The sequence below is a fragment of the Hippocampus zosterae genome, chromosome 20 (assembly GCF_025434085.1).
Source record: "Hippocampus zosterae strain Florida chromosome 20, ASM2543408v3, whole genome shotgun sequence".
Classification (NCBI taxonomy): domain Eukaryota; kingdom Metazoa; phylum Chordata; class Actinopteri; order Syngnathiformes; family Syngnathidae; genus Hippocampus; species Hippocampus zosterae.
Genome location: NC_067470.1, coordinates 9,114,116 through 9,131,199, shown reverse-complemented (window position 1 = coordinate 9,131,199; position 17,084 = coordinate 9,114,116). Strand labels below are relative to the sequence as shown.

At 44.3% G+C, this 17,084-nt stretch overlaps 3 protein-coding genes across 3 annotated transcripts; 1 reads left to right on the top strand and 2 right to left on the bottom strand.

Annotated features, from left to right (window-relative positions):
- Window positions 1–572: 572 nt before the first annotated feature.
- On the bottom strand, window positions 573–5,541 carry gpr12 (G protein-coupled receptor 12). The gene is made up of 2 exons (XM_052054782.1): window positions 5,356–5,541; window positions 573–3,517 (listed from the first exon to the last, which is right to left on the bottom strand). Exon 2 carries the CDS (start codon window positions 3,503–3,505, stop codon window positions 2,477–2,479), a length of 1,029 nt encoding a protein of 342 aa, XP_051910742.1. The 5' UTR covers window positions 3,506–3,517; window positions 5,356–5,541; the 3' UTR covers window positions 573–2,476.
- A 1,021-nt stretch (window positions 5,542–6,562) lies between these two features.
- Window positions 6,563–12,793, bottom strand: usp12a (ubiquitin specific peptidase 12a). Its single transcript, XM_052053725.1, has 9 exons — window positions 12,291–12,793; window positions 10,959–11,039; window positions 10,660–10,873; window positions 10,215–10,450; window positions 9,396–9,472; window positions 9,220–9,303; window positions 8,498–8,695; window positions 7,215–7,293; window positions 6,563–7,139 (listed from the first exon to the last, which is right to left on the bottom strand). Exons 1-9 carry the CDS (start codon window positions 12,336–12,338, stop codon window positions 7,038–7,040), a joined length of 1,119 nt encoding a protein of 372 aa, XP_051909685.1. The 5' UTR covers window positions 12,339–12,793; the 3' UTR covers window positions 6,563–7,037.
- A 462-nt stretch (window positions 12,794–13,255) lies between these two features.
- On the top strand, window positions 13,256–15,181 carry rpl21 (ribosomal protein L21). The gene is made up of 6 exons (XM_052053726.1): window positions 13,256–13,372; window positions 13,897–13,975; window positions 14,061–14,122; window positions 14,336–14,448; window positions 14,790–14,940; window positions 15,053–15,181. The coding sequence occupies exons 2-6, from the start codon at window positions 13,909–13,911 to the stop codon at window positions 15,140–15,142; spliced, it is 483 nt and encodes a 160-aa protein (XP_051909686.1). The 5' UTR covers window positions 13,256–13,372; window positions 13,897–13,908; the 3' UTR covers window positions 15,143–15,181.
- Window positions 15,182–17,084: the final 1,903 nt, after the last annotated feature.

Below are 17,084 nucleotides of genomic sequence, written 5' to 3'. Positions count from 1 at the left end.
TGACCAAAGGTTGGTTATTGCTGACAACATGAGAAAACCGGGCGAGAGCTTTTTAAGAGAATAAAAGCAGATGCCTCACTTTTCATAATACGACTCCATTAGGGAATGGAGGAGTTAAATGTTTTTTTTTCCAACCTTTATAGAGCACTTATTGGAAAACTAGGAAATCCCCATGCCAACCCGAGACTATTTTGAACGTACAGTACTGTATTTCCATAAATGTAAAAATCGGGCAACTATGAAAAAATATATAACAATAGCAACGTAGTATGAGTGACTTGGAAAAATTTTCCCCTGATGTCTTTTATCCTTTTTTGGGGGGCAAAAATAAAATGGAGACATGTGCTTTTCATTGCACAAGACTGGCATTGTTATTGTACATAAAGTTATATAAATATTGTTGTGGGTGAGGAAAAAAAGGGGAGGGGGAGAGGGGATATGTTCTAAACTGAAGTATAAGTTCATTAATTTCAGTGCTGTGTTTAAAGGAGCTCTTTAAAGTCAAAGTGGAAAAATAGTATTTTAGCGACATTTAAAAACGATCAGAAGTCATGAAAAAGTGAATTTGAAAAATATACGTACAAAATAAATGATGAATTTCATGTATTTAAACATATTCTCTTTCATTAAGAATTAAACGGAAACGCATTTGGCACCAGAAAAATTAATAATAGAAACAAACACAAAAACAAATAAATAAATTGACGTTAAAAAATGTACAATTCATGTAAGTGGCTGATACATGATTTTCACTGGTCAGCAGTTACGATATTATAATGATATGTAAAATGTATGGAATGTGCAAAAATAATTTGGAATCCAATATTTGAAAAAATGTACGATTTTTTTTTTTTTTTTTTTATTTCAATAAGTGCCCCATAATTAGGTCAGATCATTCTCTGCGTCTTAAAATGGAGTCATCATTTTGTCATTCCATGAAGTTGATTGGCTGGCATCCCGGTAACAAAATGATGCAATTCTCTTGCAAGGCGTATCGGAACCTTAAACTGCGTCAACATTCAAAAAATCAAGTCAATAAAAGAGAGGTGTGAATGGATGCTACACTCACTGCAGCCCCCAGTGATAGAACAAATAGGGGGTCTCACATGAGTGGGGAAGAGATTTTGGGGGGGGTGGGGGGGGCGGTTCGTTATGGTGGTGTCAAACATTCACACGTAAGAATCCAGAGAAAGACATTAAGCATAGCGAGGCCTCCTTATTTCCACAAGAGAAGCCGGTGTCTATTTTTAGCTTGCCGTGCCTCTTTAGCTTGCCACGCACGTTCGGGGCAGGCGGCGGGCGGGGATGGATGCTGCCTCAGACTTACTGCTGTGAGGGGGGGTTGGGGGGGATAACAAAAAAAAAATAGGCCTGCGTGCTTGTCGTCATGCGCCTGTTTTTTTTTAATCTGCCTTTAGAACGACCAATAATCCCGAAGGACGAGCACGTGGCGGCCCAAACTGCGGGGAGCATGTGATGGGCGCCCTTTTGCAGAGTGGGGCAAGGGCGGGGCACCGGAGAGAGGGTGCACGAGGGAGAGACTGGGTGAGTGGGCAGCATGCAACATGGCTGCCTCAAGTGAGGAAGACAGAGGTAAAAAAATTTAAAAACTCGTGATGTCAAGAAATCATGAACTCCCACGCTGCCCCTCTTTGTGATCCAGGCGCGCCACCCTTTCTCGAAACCCATCCAGGTCTCCTCAAACCCCTCCCTGATGAACCAACCGCAGGATGACACCTTCTTTCCAAACCCACCCAGGTCTGTTTGTTCCAACCTCGGGGCACCACCTCTCTGCCGCCCCTCTCGTAGACCAACCTTCTGTCTTAAAATCCAGTCAGATCAGTTAGCTCCAACCCATGGGTGCCTTCCCCCCCCCCTCCCCTTCACTGAAATCCACTCGGTGGGCAAAACCAGAGGCGCCTGCTTCTTCCAGGTCAGTTGTCACATCTGCGTCAAACCAACCCAGGGGTGACCCGATCTCTGCAAACCCCCGACCAGGTGAAACAACCCAAGTCCACAGGCACCGCATTCTCAAGATCGGTTCACCCGTTCCTGTCAACCAACCCTGATCAAGACCCACCAAGGTGAGCGAGCCAAGGGGCGATCCTCTCTCTTCAAACTGGCCAGTAAATTGGTTTCAACACAGGAGCGCCACCCTCTCTCAAAGCTCACAAAAGCAACGTCCCACCCAAGTCAGATCGCTCCAACCTAGGGACCCTCTTAACTCATTCACTCCCAAAGACGTTTTTAAACGTCTTTTCAGACTTGGCTGGTACTGAATGAGTTAAAATCCATAAGGTGACCCGCCCCCCAAAACAGATCCCAGGTCGATTCACCCATTTGTGTCAACCAACACAAGGTCGCCCCTTCCTCAAATCCCACCTAGGGCCACAGTCCTTCCCTCGGTGAGAAGCAACCAAGGGGCACCCCGCCTCCACCCTCTCGCTCCGAAAAGCCAAACGCTCCGTTCACCGGGTCAGACGTCGCTGGGAGTCCGCGCCCGCTGCGCCACGCTGGCGGGAATACATCCGCAGCACACCAACCAGAGCGCCTTCTGGATCTCTTGGTTCCGGAAGGCGTAGATGACCGGGTTGATGACCGAGTTGTAGGTGGCGGGGACCAGCGTGGCGTAGGTGTACAGCGGCGGGTACGTGTAGTCGGCGATGAGAGAGTAGACGGTGAAGGGCATCCAGCAGGCGGCGAAGGTCCCCAGGATGATGGCCAACGTGGAGACGCCCTTGCGCGTGGTGACGTAATGCGGCGAGGCAGTCAGGAAGTGGTGCTGCAGGGCGATCTGGTGGGCGTGGCGCATGACAATCTTGCAGATCTGCACATAGAGCTGCAGCATGAGGCCGAACAGGAGCAGGAAGGAAACGGAGAGCACGGCGATGTTGTTCTTGGTCAGCGGGCGCACCACGCTGCACGTGGCCTCCTCGGCCAGACAGTTGACCCCTGTGACGGGAAGCAGACCCAAGCACAGCGAGAGCCCCCACAGGAGGACCAGCATGGTGTACGTGAAGGCGGCGGTACGCTCGGAGTTGTAGGTTAGGGCGTAGTAGAGCGACAGGTAGCGGTCGATCGTGATGGCCAGCAGGCTGAAGACGGACGCCGAGAAGGAGGCCACCACCAGGCCCACGGTGAGAAGCTGGGCTGAGTCCGACTGGAGCAGGTAGGCGCAGGTGAAGTGCAATACCAGGCCTAAGCCAGCCAGCAGGTCCGCCAAAGCCAGACTGCCGATGAGCAGGAACATGGGTGCCCGCAGCGCCGGGTTCTGCCAGATCACCAGGACCACCAGAGCGTTCTCGCAGGCGATCAGAGTCCCCGACGTGCACAGGACCACGTCCCACGGGTTGATGAGCAGGGGCAGCTGGCGGGGCGCCAGGGACTCCTCGGCGGGGAACGTCGCCGGGACGCTCACGTTGTCCGTTGGCACCCCGCCGCCGCTGGCCCACGCCGTGGGGCCGGGGCTCAGCCAGCTGGGAGTGGCCGGTGGTTCTTCGCTCATTGTGGCCCCCGTCTGAAAACACAGACAAACGCCATTGAGACTAGTTTGGGATGGACAAGTGGTTTGCAACCATGGAGGAGCCAGGTTAGCACCCGGGGCCAATCCATTTTCAACATTCTCATGAATTTGAGAATCCATTCAATTGAGTGACGGAATTTCCCTTACGGTGTCGTCGTGTTGATAAATAAGACAAGGAGAGTCAGAGAGGAACCCAAGAAACCTTTTCTTCTTTGGAAAATGATGAATTATACATTAAATGTTCACTGAACACCAAAATATGTTTTTTCAAAGATTTAATGCTTTCATTCTAATTTACCATTCGGGCCAAATTTGACCCTTTGGGATCGAAGGGTCAAATTTGAGTAGCAGAATTTATAGGGATCAAATTTGACCCCGTGGGTTCTCCAGGGTGTTAACATGCCTTGGCGCAGGTCAACACGATAGGACAGGTTCCCACCCTCCCCAACTTTTGCCAACATGCAAGGCATTTTTTCAACCATAAATCAATTAAACTTTTGGACAAAAATTCTTTAACCTTTTGATGGACAGCAGTTACGACAGTGGACATCTCATCATGGTATCAGGTTGTAGGGTACATGAAAGGGTTAATATGCCTTCACGGAGGTTGGTAAATATGACATCCATCCATCCATTTTCCAAACTGCTTTATCCTCACAAGGGTCGCAGGCGGGTGCTGGAGCAAATTCCAGCTCTCTCCAGGCAGTAGGCGGGGGACACCCTGAACCGGTTGCCAGCCAATCGCAGGGCACACAGAGACAAACAACCATTTGCGCTCACGTTCACACCAGGGGACAATTTAGAGTGTTCAATCGGCCTGCCATGCATGTTTTTGGAAGGTGGAAGGAAACCGGAGTACCCGGAGAAAACCCACGCAGGCCCGGGGAGAAGATCCAAACTCCACACACGGCGACCCGAGCTGGGATCGGACCCACGACCTCTGCACTGTGAGGTCGACACTGGTAAATATGACCGTTTTTACAAAATGTTTCAACATGCAATGCATTTCAACATGAATGATTAAAGTTTATGTGGGGGGGGGGGACATGAATAGGCCTTGCCCTACTTTTGTCAACACTGCAATGTTGTCATTTCAACCTTTTCATGTATTTGTGAATGAAGAGCGCATTTCTCTTGATGACCAAAATTCATTAATGACCCGGGCGGAACTCTGCACACCAATCATTAATTCATTCATTCCCCGAACCGTTTAGCCCCAAATTTTGCGAAATAAAACACTTCTCACCCATTTTTACCAACATCGCAATCAGTTATTCGCACGTCTTCGTGGTGGCAAATTCATCGACGTGCCCGCTCGGATATACTCGCTTATGTGAAAACAACTCAGTTGATCCCCACGTAACCTTGCGCGTGGCCTCGGGGATCAGACCTCATGAAATTGGTGATACAAAAGGACGATTTTTACATTTCTCAATGAATAGAAGTGAATCCCACACGATTAAAACCAGTCACATGTGGGTGAGTAGCCAAAATGTCAGGCCCTTGGCGAAGCTCTGAGCTCTGTACTGACTCAGAGAGGCATCCCTGCCACATCTTTCAATTATCAATGGAGGTGGGTGAACGGCGTCAAAGCTCATAGCGGGCCGAACCGGCGGAGAGAATATGAACGCCGGTGGCACGAGGCCGAGCCACCCCACCCCGTGCAACAGCAGCATGCACCCAAAGTGGCCATATGTTACCGCTACTGATATACTTGCTAGTCCACATCAGTCAAAAGGATGCAAGAGAAGGGGGGGGGGGGGGGGGGGCGGTGGACGGACGCATCGGTTATTTCCCCACCCCGTGTGTCACGGATGCTCAATGCGCCTTACCTTGAGACTCGCTGAGCTTGACGCCGGAGCCGTTCAGAGGCAGCCTTTTACGTCCATGGCGCTGGATGGAGAGGAGGAGGCGGAAGGGAGGGGGTGAGTCAAGGAGCGCGGGGGGATGCGGCTCCTCTTTCGGCTTGGTGATGCGAGGATGGATCGAGAGAGAGAGGGAGGGAGGAGACTGCGGCTGCGTGAGGACATGACAGAGGAGGGGAGGGGTGGGCTGGTGCACTGATGGAGAAGGGAGGGGGGCCGGGGGGGGGCTGCATCCGCCGGCGCGCCTTCCAAAAGAAAGGGAGGATCATTCCTCATTCGAAGTTCTGCCCATGAAATCCATCGCCGATCATCCGTCGGTGTGAGGGGTTACACATGTTAAAAAAAAGGGGATCCTGATCAAGCGGTTAGATGACGCTTCACAGTTGTAAATTCCCAGGTTCAAATTTGAGCTTCAGTGTAGAGCGGGTGATTATAGAAGTCATTGAAATCTGGTGATAATTGGGCAAAAAAAAAAAAAAATTAATCGCTTGGGCATGTAGGTAGTTTTTGCAGGATGTCTGCAAATGGTCCAAGATGGCAGCTTTCAAGCAAAATGGCACATTTCATGCCAACTGAATGAACTGAATTTCATGTTGCTAGTTCAATTTTTTAATTTTTTATTCCCTTTACTTTATGGGATATTGCCCCCCCCCCGCCCCCCCCCCCCCCCCAAAAAAAGTAAAAGTCGTACTCTGAAGTATAAAAATATTGTGTGATAAAGTAACAAATTACAATTCTCAAACTTGCTATGGACACAGCTTCTAAACATCCCCAAAAAATGAATCTGTTTTTTTTTCTGACAAATTTTATCTCTGGAAATGAGCCCTAAAATGACCTCTTTGTACCAAAACGGCAGATATAATTTGTCTTTCCAGGCATCGATTCTCACTTTTTGTGGTTCTAGTCGTGATACACAAACCTACCAAATTTCGTCACTGAGTGACTGCTGATTTTTATATTATTGTTTGTGGGAGAATTCTCAGATATGCTCTACCCCAAATTTCATGCTGCCAAGTGAAACTTTCTTGTGCAGCACCTGCCCCCTGAGGGACTTGCGTTTAAAAATAGCTCTTGTTGCAGCGGAAGTCAACGTCATTAGCAGCTAAGCGCCACTAAGGGGCGACATTGAGCTAGTATGAGTCATCACTGTGACTTTGAACCAAAAGACAGTCCATCGCCTCAAGACTGGCTTTATTTCTTTTTCTTTAAAACAGAAAATGATCACGATTCAGGCTTTTTCCTCCTCCTCCTGCATTGCTCCCTCACGTTAAACTCACCAACACCTACAAAACGGTATCAAAAGTGCACCATAGTGTTATTAATACATCTCTGACATTTTCCAATAATATCTTTTTTTTTTTGGTAATATTTATACAAATACCATTCTGTACACTGTATAAATACACAATCCATGTTACCCCTTGTATCCTCTTAGTTTATGATGATCCCCAACTCGGGTGAGGGAGAAACATGAATGATTGAAGACTCATTCTTCCCTCAAACTAAAACGCCACTCAAAATAAAAAAAAAATAAAAAATGAAACATCTGTACAAATAGGCGCACTAAGCCGTCCAACGTATCCTTGATGCCGTTTTGTTCATTACTGTCCAACGGGCTACTGCGGCCGTGCATTTATTGTCCGGCTGTTTTAGTCCCTGGACTGGTAGAAGAGGATGTAGCCCGACTCAGAGTTCTTGGAGATTTCCGAGGTGAGGCCATAGAACTCCTCAATGGCCTGCGCGTCGATTTTCTGCACAGGCACAAAGATAGCAATTAATTTTTTTTTTAAACTAAATAAAAATGAAAAGCGGGAAATCATCTTCACCTCCACAATGTCGTCATCGAACAGCAGCCAGAAGTCGTGACTTTTGACGATGGCGATGTAGTGACCTCTGTTCGGACCACTGGGGGAGACAAAAAATAAAGACTCAACAAATGATCCCCCCCCAAAAATACATACTATTGCAGAAAAGTATCAGGTGTCTACTAGGGTACAAAAAAATATGTCGTTGTGTCTCAATAACATGTAAACATTTCTTTTTACTGAACTGTTGTCAATCTGTAGAGGGGAGGACTATTTAGAAACATCAATCTATATTTAAGTAAAAATAAAAAATTGGTGATTTGGTGAAAGTGAGGACTGCAAAAATATTATTTGATACATGACAGCACAGTACTAAGTGTTTGCGAGAGGTAATGTGTTTCGACGGGAGGGCTTTCCTTACAATTTTTTAAAAAATATATTTCGAAACAATAAAATAAAATTTAAGTTGAACTTGTTGGTTCCTTTATTCAAGATGTTTTTTTTTAATGTTATTTACCAAACATGTTTTGGCTAAAGTCTTTCGCCTTCTTCAGTGTCACATGATGGTGGTGGTGGCTGTCTATCAGCTGTTCAATGAAGAATAAGAAAGACTTCCGCCAAAATATGTCAGATAAGTAACGTCCCTTAAAAAAAAATCTGATGAAGCAAGGTTTAATTATACATAAGAGACAGAATGAACTTTTTTCAGTTCAAAATGTTCACTTAGCATATTTTATCATCTACAAACAATTAATAATAATAATAATACATTTGATTTATAAGCGCCTTTCAAGATTGACATTTACGAAGGGTAAGGCATTTAGAAGTAAGCCCTAAAAACACAACTTCATTTTTATGTGCCTACATACAGAGTACCAGATTTGGGATGAGGCATTTATTAGATGAACAGCTTTTTTGTTTTATTTTGAAATGCATTCTTTGAGGAAAAAATATTCACGCATGCATAAATAAATAAATAAATAAACGAATGAATGAATGAATGAATGAATGGTTGCCAGCGGTCTTTACTCAACTAATGAGTATCATAATCTATATGGGGTAAGGCACTTCTTACAGGGCAAATCTTTATTTGGAGAACCATTTTGATACAGCGAACTGCATTCCATATATATATATATATATATATATATATGGATTTTTTTTTTTTTGTATTTGCTTCAAAGCAGGGAGAATTCAAGTGTTCAGCGGAAAGCCTAAAATGTCGCATTTCTCTAAGAGCAGCATTTTACTGAACCAATTCCGAAAACGATATTAACATAAATCTTGAGGGTCGCTTGGTGTACCTCCCACAGTGCACGACCACGGCGACCAGGTCGTAGAGCCTCTCGGGATTGGTGGCGTCTCCGGACGTGTTGAAGAGGCGCAGCTCCAGTGGGAAGACGACGCGGTATGACAGCTTGGTGTAACGCTGCAGCTGCTCCATGTACTTGAAACGCTTCAGGTGCAGGGCCAGGATCATCGGCAGTTTCTTCACACGCATCCTGCAGCGGCCCATGGCGTGGCGAGGAACCGACAGCGAAGCAGGGGTACAAGCTTATTAGGATCAGTGTCATACATTGGTAAAAGATTATCCTGTGGTTATCTGGTGTGTTCAAAGTTTTTTTTTTGTCCACTGTGGCCTATAATCGTAAAGCGGGTCAATATCTAAAGCAGGCTGCACATCCTGTATGCCGACAATTGAGGAAAGTTTGATTTGAAGGACCAATTATCAGATGTTTCTGAAAGATTATCTTGAGCGATTATCCTGTGGCGTGTCATTTTTAGTCCCGATCTGCTCGGAATTCATCCTAGGTAGAGATCATAATTGTTACCCGTTCAATATTTAAGATGGCAAATGTTCATGTGCACCGAAGTGAACAGCTAAACTAAGAGTGAGCATAGGCGATTATTGTTAGCTGTGTTGGCCATATGGTTTACACCGCATAAAAAGAGCCGAAAGATGATGATTTTTTTTTTTTAATTGCCATCCCACCCTTAAAAATGGGCTGAAGATGTTCAAACCTACCTCTTGTGTGCCTCCTGCTTGCTCCTACATTCTTCACAGTAGTATTTGTACTCGCTGCACAGGGTCTCTGTGTTGCTGAAGCCTCTGAGGGAGCGAAACAAGGCTCAATGTGGACTTCCGCACGCTTGATTCCCACCACGGACGAACGAAGGCAGAACACGTGAAACGGACGTTACCTGAGGCAGTGTGTGATGGAGGTATTCTGTTCTACATCTACAGAAAGGTCCAGAAAGTCCTCATCTTTGCTGCTTATCTGGAAAGAACAAAAACGAACAACGATGATACAGTTCCAATTCAGTCCTGTAGGCGGCGGTATTATAAATTCAAGTGATATCAACAGAGGTTTGCCGGGCCAAGAGGAGTCTTCTCAGGTCAAGGTATCGCCAAAATAAAAAATTACTTTGTTTTTTTTTTTCCTGACAAAGTGCATGAATGTTTCAAAAGTGTAAAGTTCCAAGAAAATGTTCAAGTTCCAACTAAAGTCCGATCTCAAAAATTAAAAACAAATTTTCTCCATGTTGCATTGGCTTCTCCTCCTGGCTCTTTCCAGTCCTTTTCCTTTCTCTTCTCCCTCTCCGCCTGCTCCTTTATTTCCAGGACAGTACTGTAGTTCTCCATATTAATGTTCGTGGTATTTTATGTTCCTCAGGGTTCAATTTTAGGGCCCCTTCTGTTTTCATTGTATGTGCTGCCCCTGCGTTTCATCCAAAGAAAGTAGGGGATTTATGTGCTTGACAAAGTTGAGTACTTTAGAGACAGCAAACATGCTGAAAGCGACTCAACTGCGCCTCTGCAGGTCAGAGGAGAGTATTGCACTCTATTCTGTTACTGATTTTAAAAAATCAGTCGCAAGAAATGAACCCTATTATTCATTTATCTATCTATTTATTCATTTATTTACTACAATTAATTAAAAGGTGACAAATGCACTACCACGTTATACAAAATGGTTGCAACTGTGCATATACGAGAGAAGATGGCGGCATTGGCGGTACCGTTTCGCAAGTTAGACAGCGGGTCTCGTTGGTGAGGGTGCCCTGGAAGATCTCGTGCACCCAGGTGGGCGCAGGCGTGGCGTTGCTGTTGTTGTTCTGCGAGTCTAGGGTCCCGTTGGCCAGGCGGCCGTTGGTCTTCTCCTGCTTGCGCTCCTCCTGGAGCAGGTCGGCGATGGTGTTGAGCAAGTAGTTCAGGAACTCGTGGGCGTCCTGCTGCATGTAGTTGTCAAACAGCTCTGCATGGAGACAAGAAGAATTTAATGTTTTGGAGTTTTTCCCCTGCCCCATATCTTATTCCTGATTTTTTTCTGCACGGCTGTGTTTATTTTTTTAAATCGTTCTAATTTACTTGAATCAAGCGACAAAAATTACTGAAGAGTCCAGACTTTGAAATTCGAAATTTGTAGGGGTTGGGGTGCCTGAGCATTGTTCTTCTTCTTCTTACCGTTCTCTTTGCGCAGGCGTGTGATGAACTTCTTTGGCGGTATGACTCCGACTTTCCTCTTCTGGTTGGCGATGCTGTGGAAGAGGTCGGCCAGGCAGGTGAGCAGGTTCTCCTTGCGCCGAGGCTGCCCGCGATACGCCAGGATCTTCTCCCGGAAGGGCCGGCAGAAGTAGAGCGCCTGCAGCACCGAGTTGCAGTAACAGGTGTTCCCAAACTGGAGGTTGTGTGGTGGAAAGAGCTTTTAGTTTACATTTGTGGATATATCCAGGAAAGCACCACAAGTGGCAAAGGTGACATACGTTGACCAGGCCGAAGTAGTGCTCATTGACCGGAAACTGCTCAGATCCAATCTCTTTCTCCAGAGCAGAGGCATTGGCGCCCTGTGAAGGTCAAACAAGACATGAAACGCTTTTATCATCTTGATCATTCAAATACAAAAGTGAATAGCCGACGCACTTGGCGTTCTCAAAGTCATTTTGATCGCAAAAGGAAGTGAACTTCACGGTGGCCATTCACTGGTAGAATGGATGTTGTTCCGTGTGTACAAATAGCCATGGATCGCGAAAGCGAGGAGTGTGTATTTAGTTGTGCTTACTGACCGAAGACCGATTTCATAAGGTACAATATTTGAAAATAGACCCGTTTCATCGATATTGCACTTCATAATCCGGGGCGCTTTTATAGTTTGAAAAATGTTATGTGTGTATTTATGTGATTATCATGTGTCAGGATTAATTCAGTGCAAGAAGTGCAGTTCACATTTTCTGATAAATGAACAGCTGATGCGACAAAGGCAAAGATTTGTTTGCATTATAGTTCTGATCTGATTTATGAATTTTCGGCCACACTTCTTTTGTAAAAAGAAAAAAAAGGTGCAAATTGCCATAATCAATCATCAAGACCGAAGCATTAATGTCTAATAAATCAGATCGTTTATTATCATGCAAATTATCTCATTGCTTATGTTTGTTAAAACAAAATCATGGGAGGAGGACTTTGAGAAAAAAAAAGATCTCATATTAATTTCCTATCCTAGGGAAAAACAACAACACAATTGAATCGCTCCTCAAAGCCGTTCAGCCCTAGTTATGAGGGCAGAACTGTTTTAGATTCACGGCCTGCAGATGTTTATCATGCTCTTATTTACAGTCAGCATGACTTTACGACTCTCCTTGCGTAAATCAGAGAAAGACTGGGGCGCGCTCCTCCTTGGGAACAAAAAACAAACTCCGTCGTAAAGCGAGGACACCTGTATATGCCGTTGGAGTGTACAAGGAGCTGGAAGCTCTCCACAACTGCGCAGCTGATGTTCAACCATGTCGTCATTGCCTTTGCGTTAGGAATACCAAGTCGCCTGTCAAAAAGGCCAAGCATCTCAACTTGACTCGTGCGTGTCGTTCCGTTGTCTAACTACATCCAATTAACGCCGAGTTTGTACGTCGATTCAGCAGATGTGCGCTCCAGTTGCTCGCGAGCTGTCACTTGTAGACTGCTTGTTAGCCTGACATTAGCTCGGTGGCTAACTAGCGCCCTTCGCTGCTACAAACGGGGGTTCGAAAAGCACACCGATGTGCATAATTGGCCGTACGGAAAGCAAGTGAAGACGCGGCCACACATCGCACGACACTCACCATGGTACAAAAAGAGGCAAATTTGGAGACTGTCATTAGGATTTCCATTCAGCCAGCGCCATCTTCCGTGCACACCGCCTCGTTCAAACAGATCCGCTCCCGTTGACTGCTTTGCTCAAGCAGGAGCAGCAGCCAGGATCCCAGGAGGGGGACAGAGGCTAATACATAAAAGCGAGAGCATTCGCTGCAAGTTACTTCCGGTTTGGGCAATTGGCCAAAACAACTTTCACAGCACGTGAAGAGCTTCAGGCTGAAGAACGAGATGATTCTCTGCGAGTGATTTCCGTATCAGGCGATACCCAATGCCGTCGTCACCGATAGTTGTTTTTGTTTATTTTGACATCAAGTGTCTAATTTTAGGGTCGCCACGCGTAAAAACGAATAAAGGTGGTATCGTAACCACGTTCGATTAGCGCAATTATGTCATCAAAATCGACATAGTAACTCTCCTCAGTTTGTAAGCGCGGCTATGTATGAACCTGGAAAAAAAATGTATTGCCTCTTGCGCATGCGTGTTTGTGGCGCGTGAAGCCATTTTCCGCCTGTGATAAAGCCAACGTTTATTTTATTTTTTGAATGTACATTCATTGAAAGTCACAAACTCACAGACTTGGTTACAAGACAAATAAAGTTCACATTTAGATTGTTTTAGAGCAAAACGACGTCCACACATAGCCCAGACTTTCTTAGCAATGATTCACGGCTGTCAAAATTCAAATTATGAGATAGTAGCTTATTATTTTTTACATTTCCGCCAGTAAAAAAGAAGTAAAAATAATAATGTAAAGTCATAAATGTGAAATACTAAGTCATAATTGTGATGAAAAATGAACGTGTGTAATCTTGAAAATGCAAATTTACAGTGATACAATTTTATATACTTTACTTTTTTCCGTGTCTAAAATGAACAAAACATCTGTAACTTTGTCGAATATATTTGTTCCAGGCTACGTACAAGTAATTTTTCTACTTTTTTATTCAGGCAAGTACACTCGGCAGCACTATTTGGCAGCCAGCAAGGCGGAGCTTGAGGTCTTCGAGTCTCTCTTTCCGCTGTACCCGCCATCTTGTTCAGACCCGGGGTAAGATGTTCTCCGGTTAAAAATCATAAATTACACCCCAAAATATTCTCGTTTAGTGGACATTTACACTCGCGTATGTAGTACAACACCCATCTTGTACATTGGTGACAAAAATAGCCAACCAACTCACCAGGAACGAATAGAAAAGGCCATAAGTGTGAGCCGCAGCTGCGGCGTGGTTCTCCATGTGGGCCTCGAAGTCAATATTACCACACTTTTTACACACATTCGGCAGCTCTTCGGCTTTAACAATCATTTCTGTGTGTTTGCGTTCGTTTTCAATGTTACCAAATGTTCCAAAATCTATTTGAAATGTTATACGCGTCTACATGTGACGCGGAGCTTCTAGCTGTTACACAGCCTAAATGTACAGTAATAACAGTAGTTGCATTTATGTGTTGTAAATTGTTAAGCATACGAATCTATGCAAGTCATTTATAAAACTGCAAAAAAAAATACTCAAAATTCCTTCCTCGTCATATCTAACACACGTTTCACATATTGACTTTATTTTGTTCTTGCAGTAATCAGGCATCATGACTAACACCAGAGGCAAGAGGAGGGGGACCAGGTACATGTTTAGCAGACCATTCCGCAAGCATGGTGAGTGTTATCCCTAAATAATGCACACGTGTGCTGTTGCTGAAAGGCGTGCACGTTTACGCTGAATTTCCTTCCAAATTAACAGGACCGATTCCCCTGTCTACTTACATGAGCATCTACAAGAAGGGTGACATTGTTGACATCAAGGTATGGATTTGATTTTAAACTATCTTTTATGAGACAGCTGTTGGTTACGAAACACGGATTGGCGATTGTGTACAATCGAGATTGCTTTATGATCCCGTATTTTAAGTACATGTTGAGAGTTGAGTTTGAAGTTATAGTTTAAAATCTGTTACATCGATATGAAATTATAATTAGGGACTAGCATGGTGACTGGTTGTGTGCGCTTTCTCTCAGGGCACAGGTACCGTTCAGAAAGGTATGCCACACAAATGCTACCACGGCAAGACAGGGCGCGTGTACAACGTCACCCAACATGCTGTCGGCGTCATTGTCAACAAGCAGGTCAAGTAAGTACGCATCACACAGACACGCACGGGATGTAAATGCCTAAAAAATGATTGATTAGTTGCTTGGGCTAAGCAGAGGGGTAAGAACCCCATGTTCACTTTGCCACCGGGACAGTTGGTGTCCACTGTGGTCATTCATGTGGGGGAAATAACTCAGACCTCCAGCATCCTCGGCCTCGACCGCCCTGTTGGAGCAGAGGCGCTAGCGAGGTTACAACAAATCATGGCAGATGTTTAAAAACCTGCGATGTGGGCCGAGCAAGCTTAAGCTGCCCTGGTGAGAGAGAGAAAGAGAGAGAGCGCCCCTCAAACTTTTGGGTTGTGGGTGATTTGTGCTACAGGGGCAAAATCCTGGCGAAGAAGATCAACGTGCGCATTGAGCATGTGAAGCACTCAATGAGTCGCGCCAGCTTCCTGAGGCGCGTCAAAGATAACGACGCCAAAAAGCTGGAGGCCAAGCAGAACGGCACCTGGGTGGAGCTCAAGCGACAGGTAGGAAGGAACACATAAAAAAACTGCTGCCACAAAGCCATTTGTGTTGTTGTTGTTCTTCGCAAACCTGCCGAGAATGTAACTTCTTCGTGTCACATTCTGTTCTCTGCAGCCTGCTCCTCCTCGAGAGGCTCATTTTGTCAGCACCAAGAAGAATCAACCTCAGCTGCTGGAGCCCATACCTTATGAGTTCATGGCATAAAATGGCTGATAAAATTAAAATGTTTGTACACAGCTGTCACCGATCACGCTTCTCCTTTCGCTTTAAAGACATCGCTAATGCTGAAAAGCACGAGAACAGGGCATCTCACTGAAAATACCATTGAAAACGATTTGCTACACCGAGCAAAGTATATTTCATGATTATTCCTTAATTTTGATTTTTAAAAAACTCATTTATAAACTCAAGATTACCCAAGAAATCAGAATCAAGCAGCATCAAATGTAAATGTATGTCATAGAAATGGGCAGCAATTTGGTTTCTGAGAAATATTTTTTGATGGTAATCTTAGATTTGAGTAATACGGAAACTACCAAATTCTATAGGAAATTTAGATGCACGTTGGATGTGATCAAATAGTATATTTTTGAATATGAGTGAAATTTGAGATTTTTGTTTAGATTGCAAACAATGCAAATGTAGTGCTATATGCACTTCAAAGATTTAAGTGCATTTTGAGATTGAAGACTTTAGTTAAAAGATGTGCATTACAATGAATAGCATTGAAAAGAACTTGAAATTAAATTATTGTATTTTATAGGTAAGTTTTATGATCAAGAGAATAGAATTCACATTTTAAATTTGTTTTCTGGGTAAAATATGTACTTTTCACATTAGTACTTTTTGAGACAAATAGGACCCTTTTAAGAATAGGATATCCTTTATTTGTCCCGCAATGGGGAAATTACAATCAGAATTCAGAAAGGAAAAACACTGGGTAGGGAGAGGGAAAAAGAACACGCTCGAACTATCCTCTTCCGAGGATAATTTAAGTCCAGGATAAAAAAAAGACCCGAGCACATGAATAAGCATGACATTTACAACAAGTCACAAGACATAACATGTATAAGGGGGAGGATGAATGGGACGGGGGGACGGGGTGACCGCGATGCGGCCGCCTGACCAGCTGCACGGACCAGCTTTTAGACTTAAAAAGTACTTGATTTGGGACTGAACAGGAATAAAATGAACAAAATATATATTTTTTGGGAAATGTCATACGTTTACCACAATTGAATCACGTGGAAGTAATGTACATACTCGAAGTAGATGCATCCAAGTTAAAAAAAAAATAGGTCTTGTAGTGTCAGAAAAAGTCCACTAGGGGAAGATGTGCATCAAGTTTAATGCTTTTTATGGTTCAGAAAGGAAACTCCAGTTTATTTTGTATTGTAAATATTTCGGGAAAATAACCTTAATGAACATTTGAGTAAAATGTTTACCGCAGTCAACACATTTGATTCAATACGGAGCCAAGGACGGCTTTCTTGGTCCTTAGGAACACGTAAATTATTACAATTTCCAGACATTAAAAAAACAATGAAAGCGATTGAACAAATGTTTTCCACGTGTGAGAAGGCCCACTTGTTTAATCAGTGCAGGCTCAACTTGGCTGACTGCTGATGTGACAAATGGGTTTATCTGTTCCAACCTGGGTACTTTGTCCAATATTGACACAAATTAACACCAATCTGCCCAGTTAGAGCCGAGGAGAAAGCGTGAAATCTGTGTATGTGATAAAGAACACTTAATTTTGACTCGTGGAGATGATCTATTCTTTCATGCGGGGATGTAGAAATGTTGCCCCCCTACCTCCAAAATTTTTGTCACAGGTACTGTGCAGCTGTACATAATCTGCATGCCAGAAACCACCACTATTTATTGGTATGTACTATAAACATCTGAGGGTTTGTTGTTATTTTAAAAATTCCTCTTGTCTAAGGTTGACACCCGTCCCATAAAAAATTGAATCGTCCTTTAACTGAGAATTAAATAGCGCGGTTTGTTGTGTGAAGAATATGAAGATTTAATTTAACAATAATGAACAAAATAAAAGACAGGGGATATTACAGACAGCAATGTGGTTTTGGCGGGAGGTACGCAGGACCTGAGGACCCCCGAGCGTTGCCTACGTCTGGTGCCT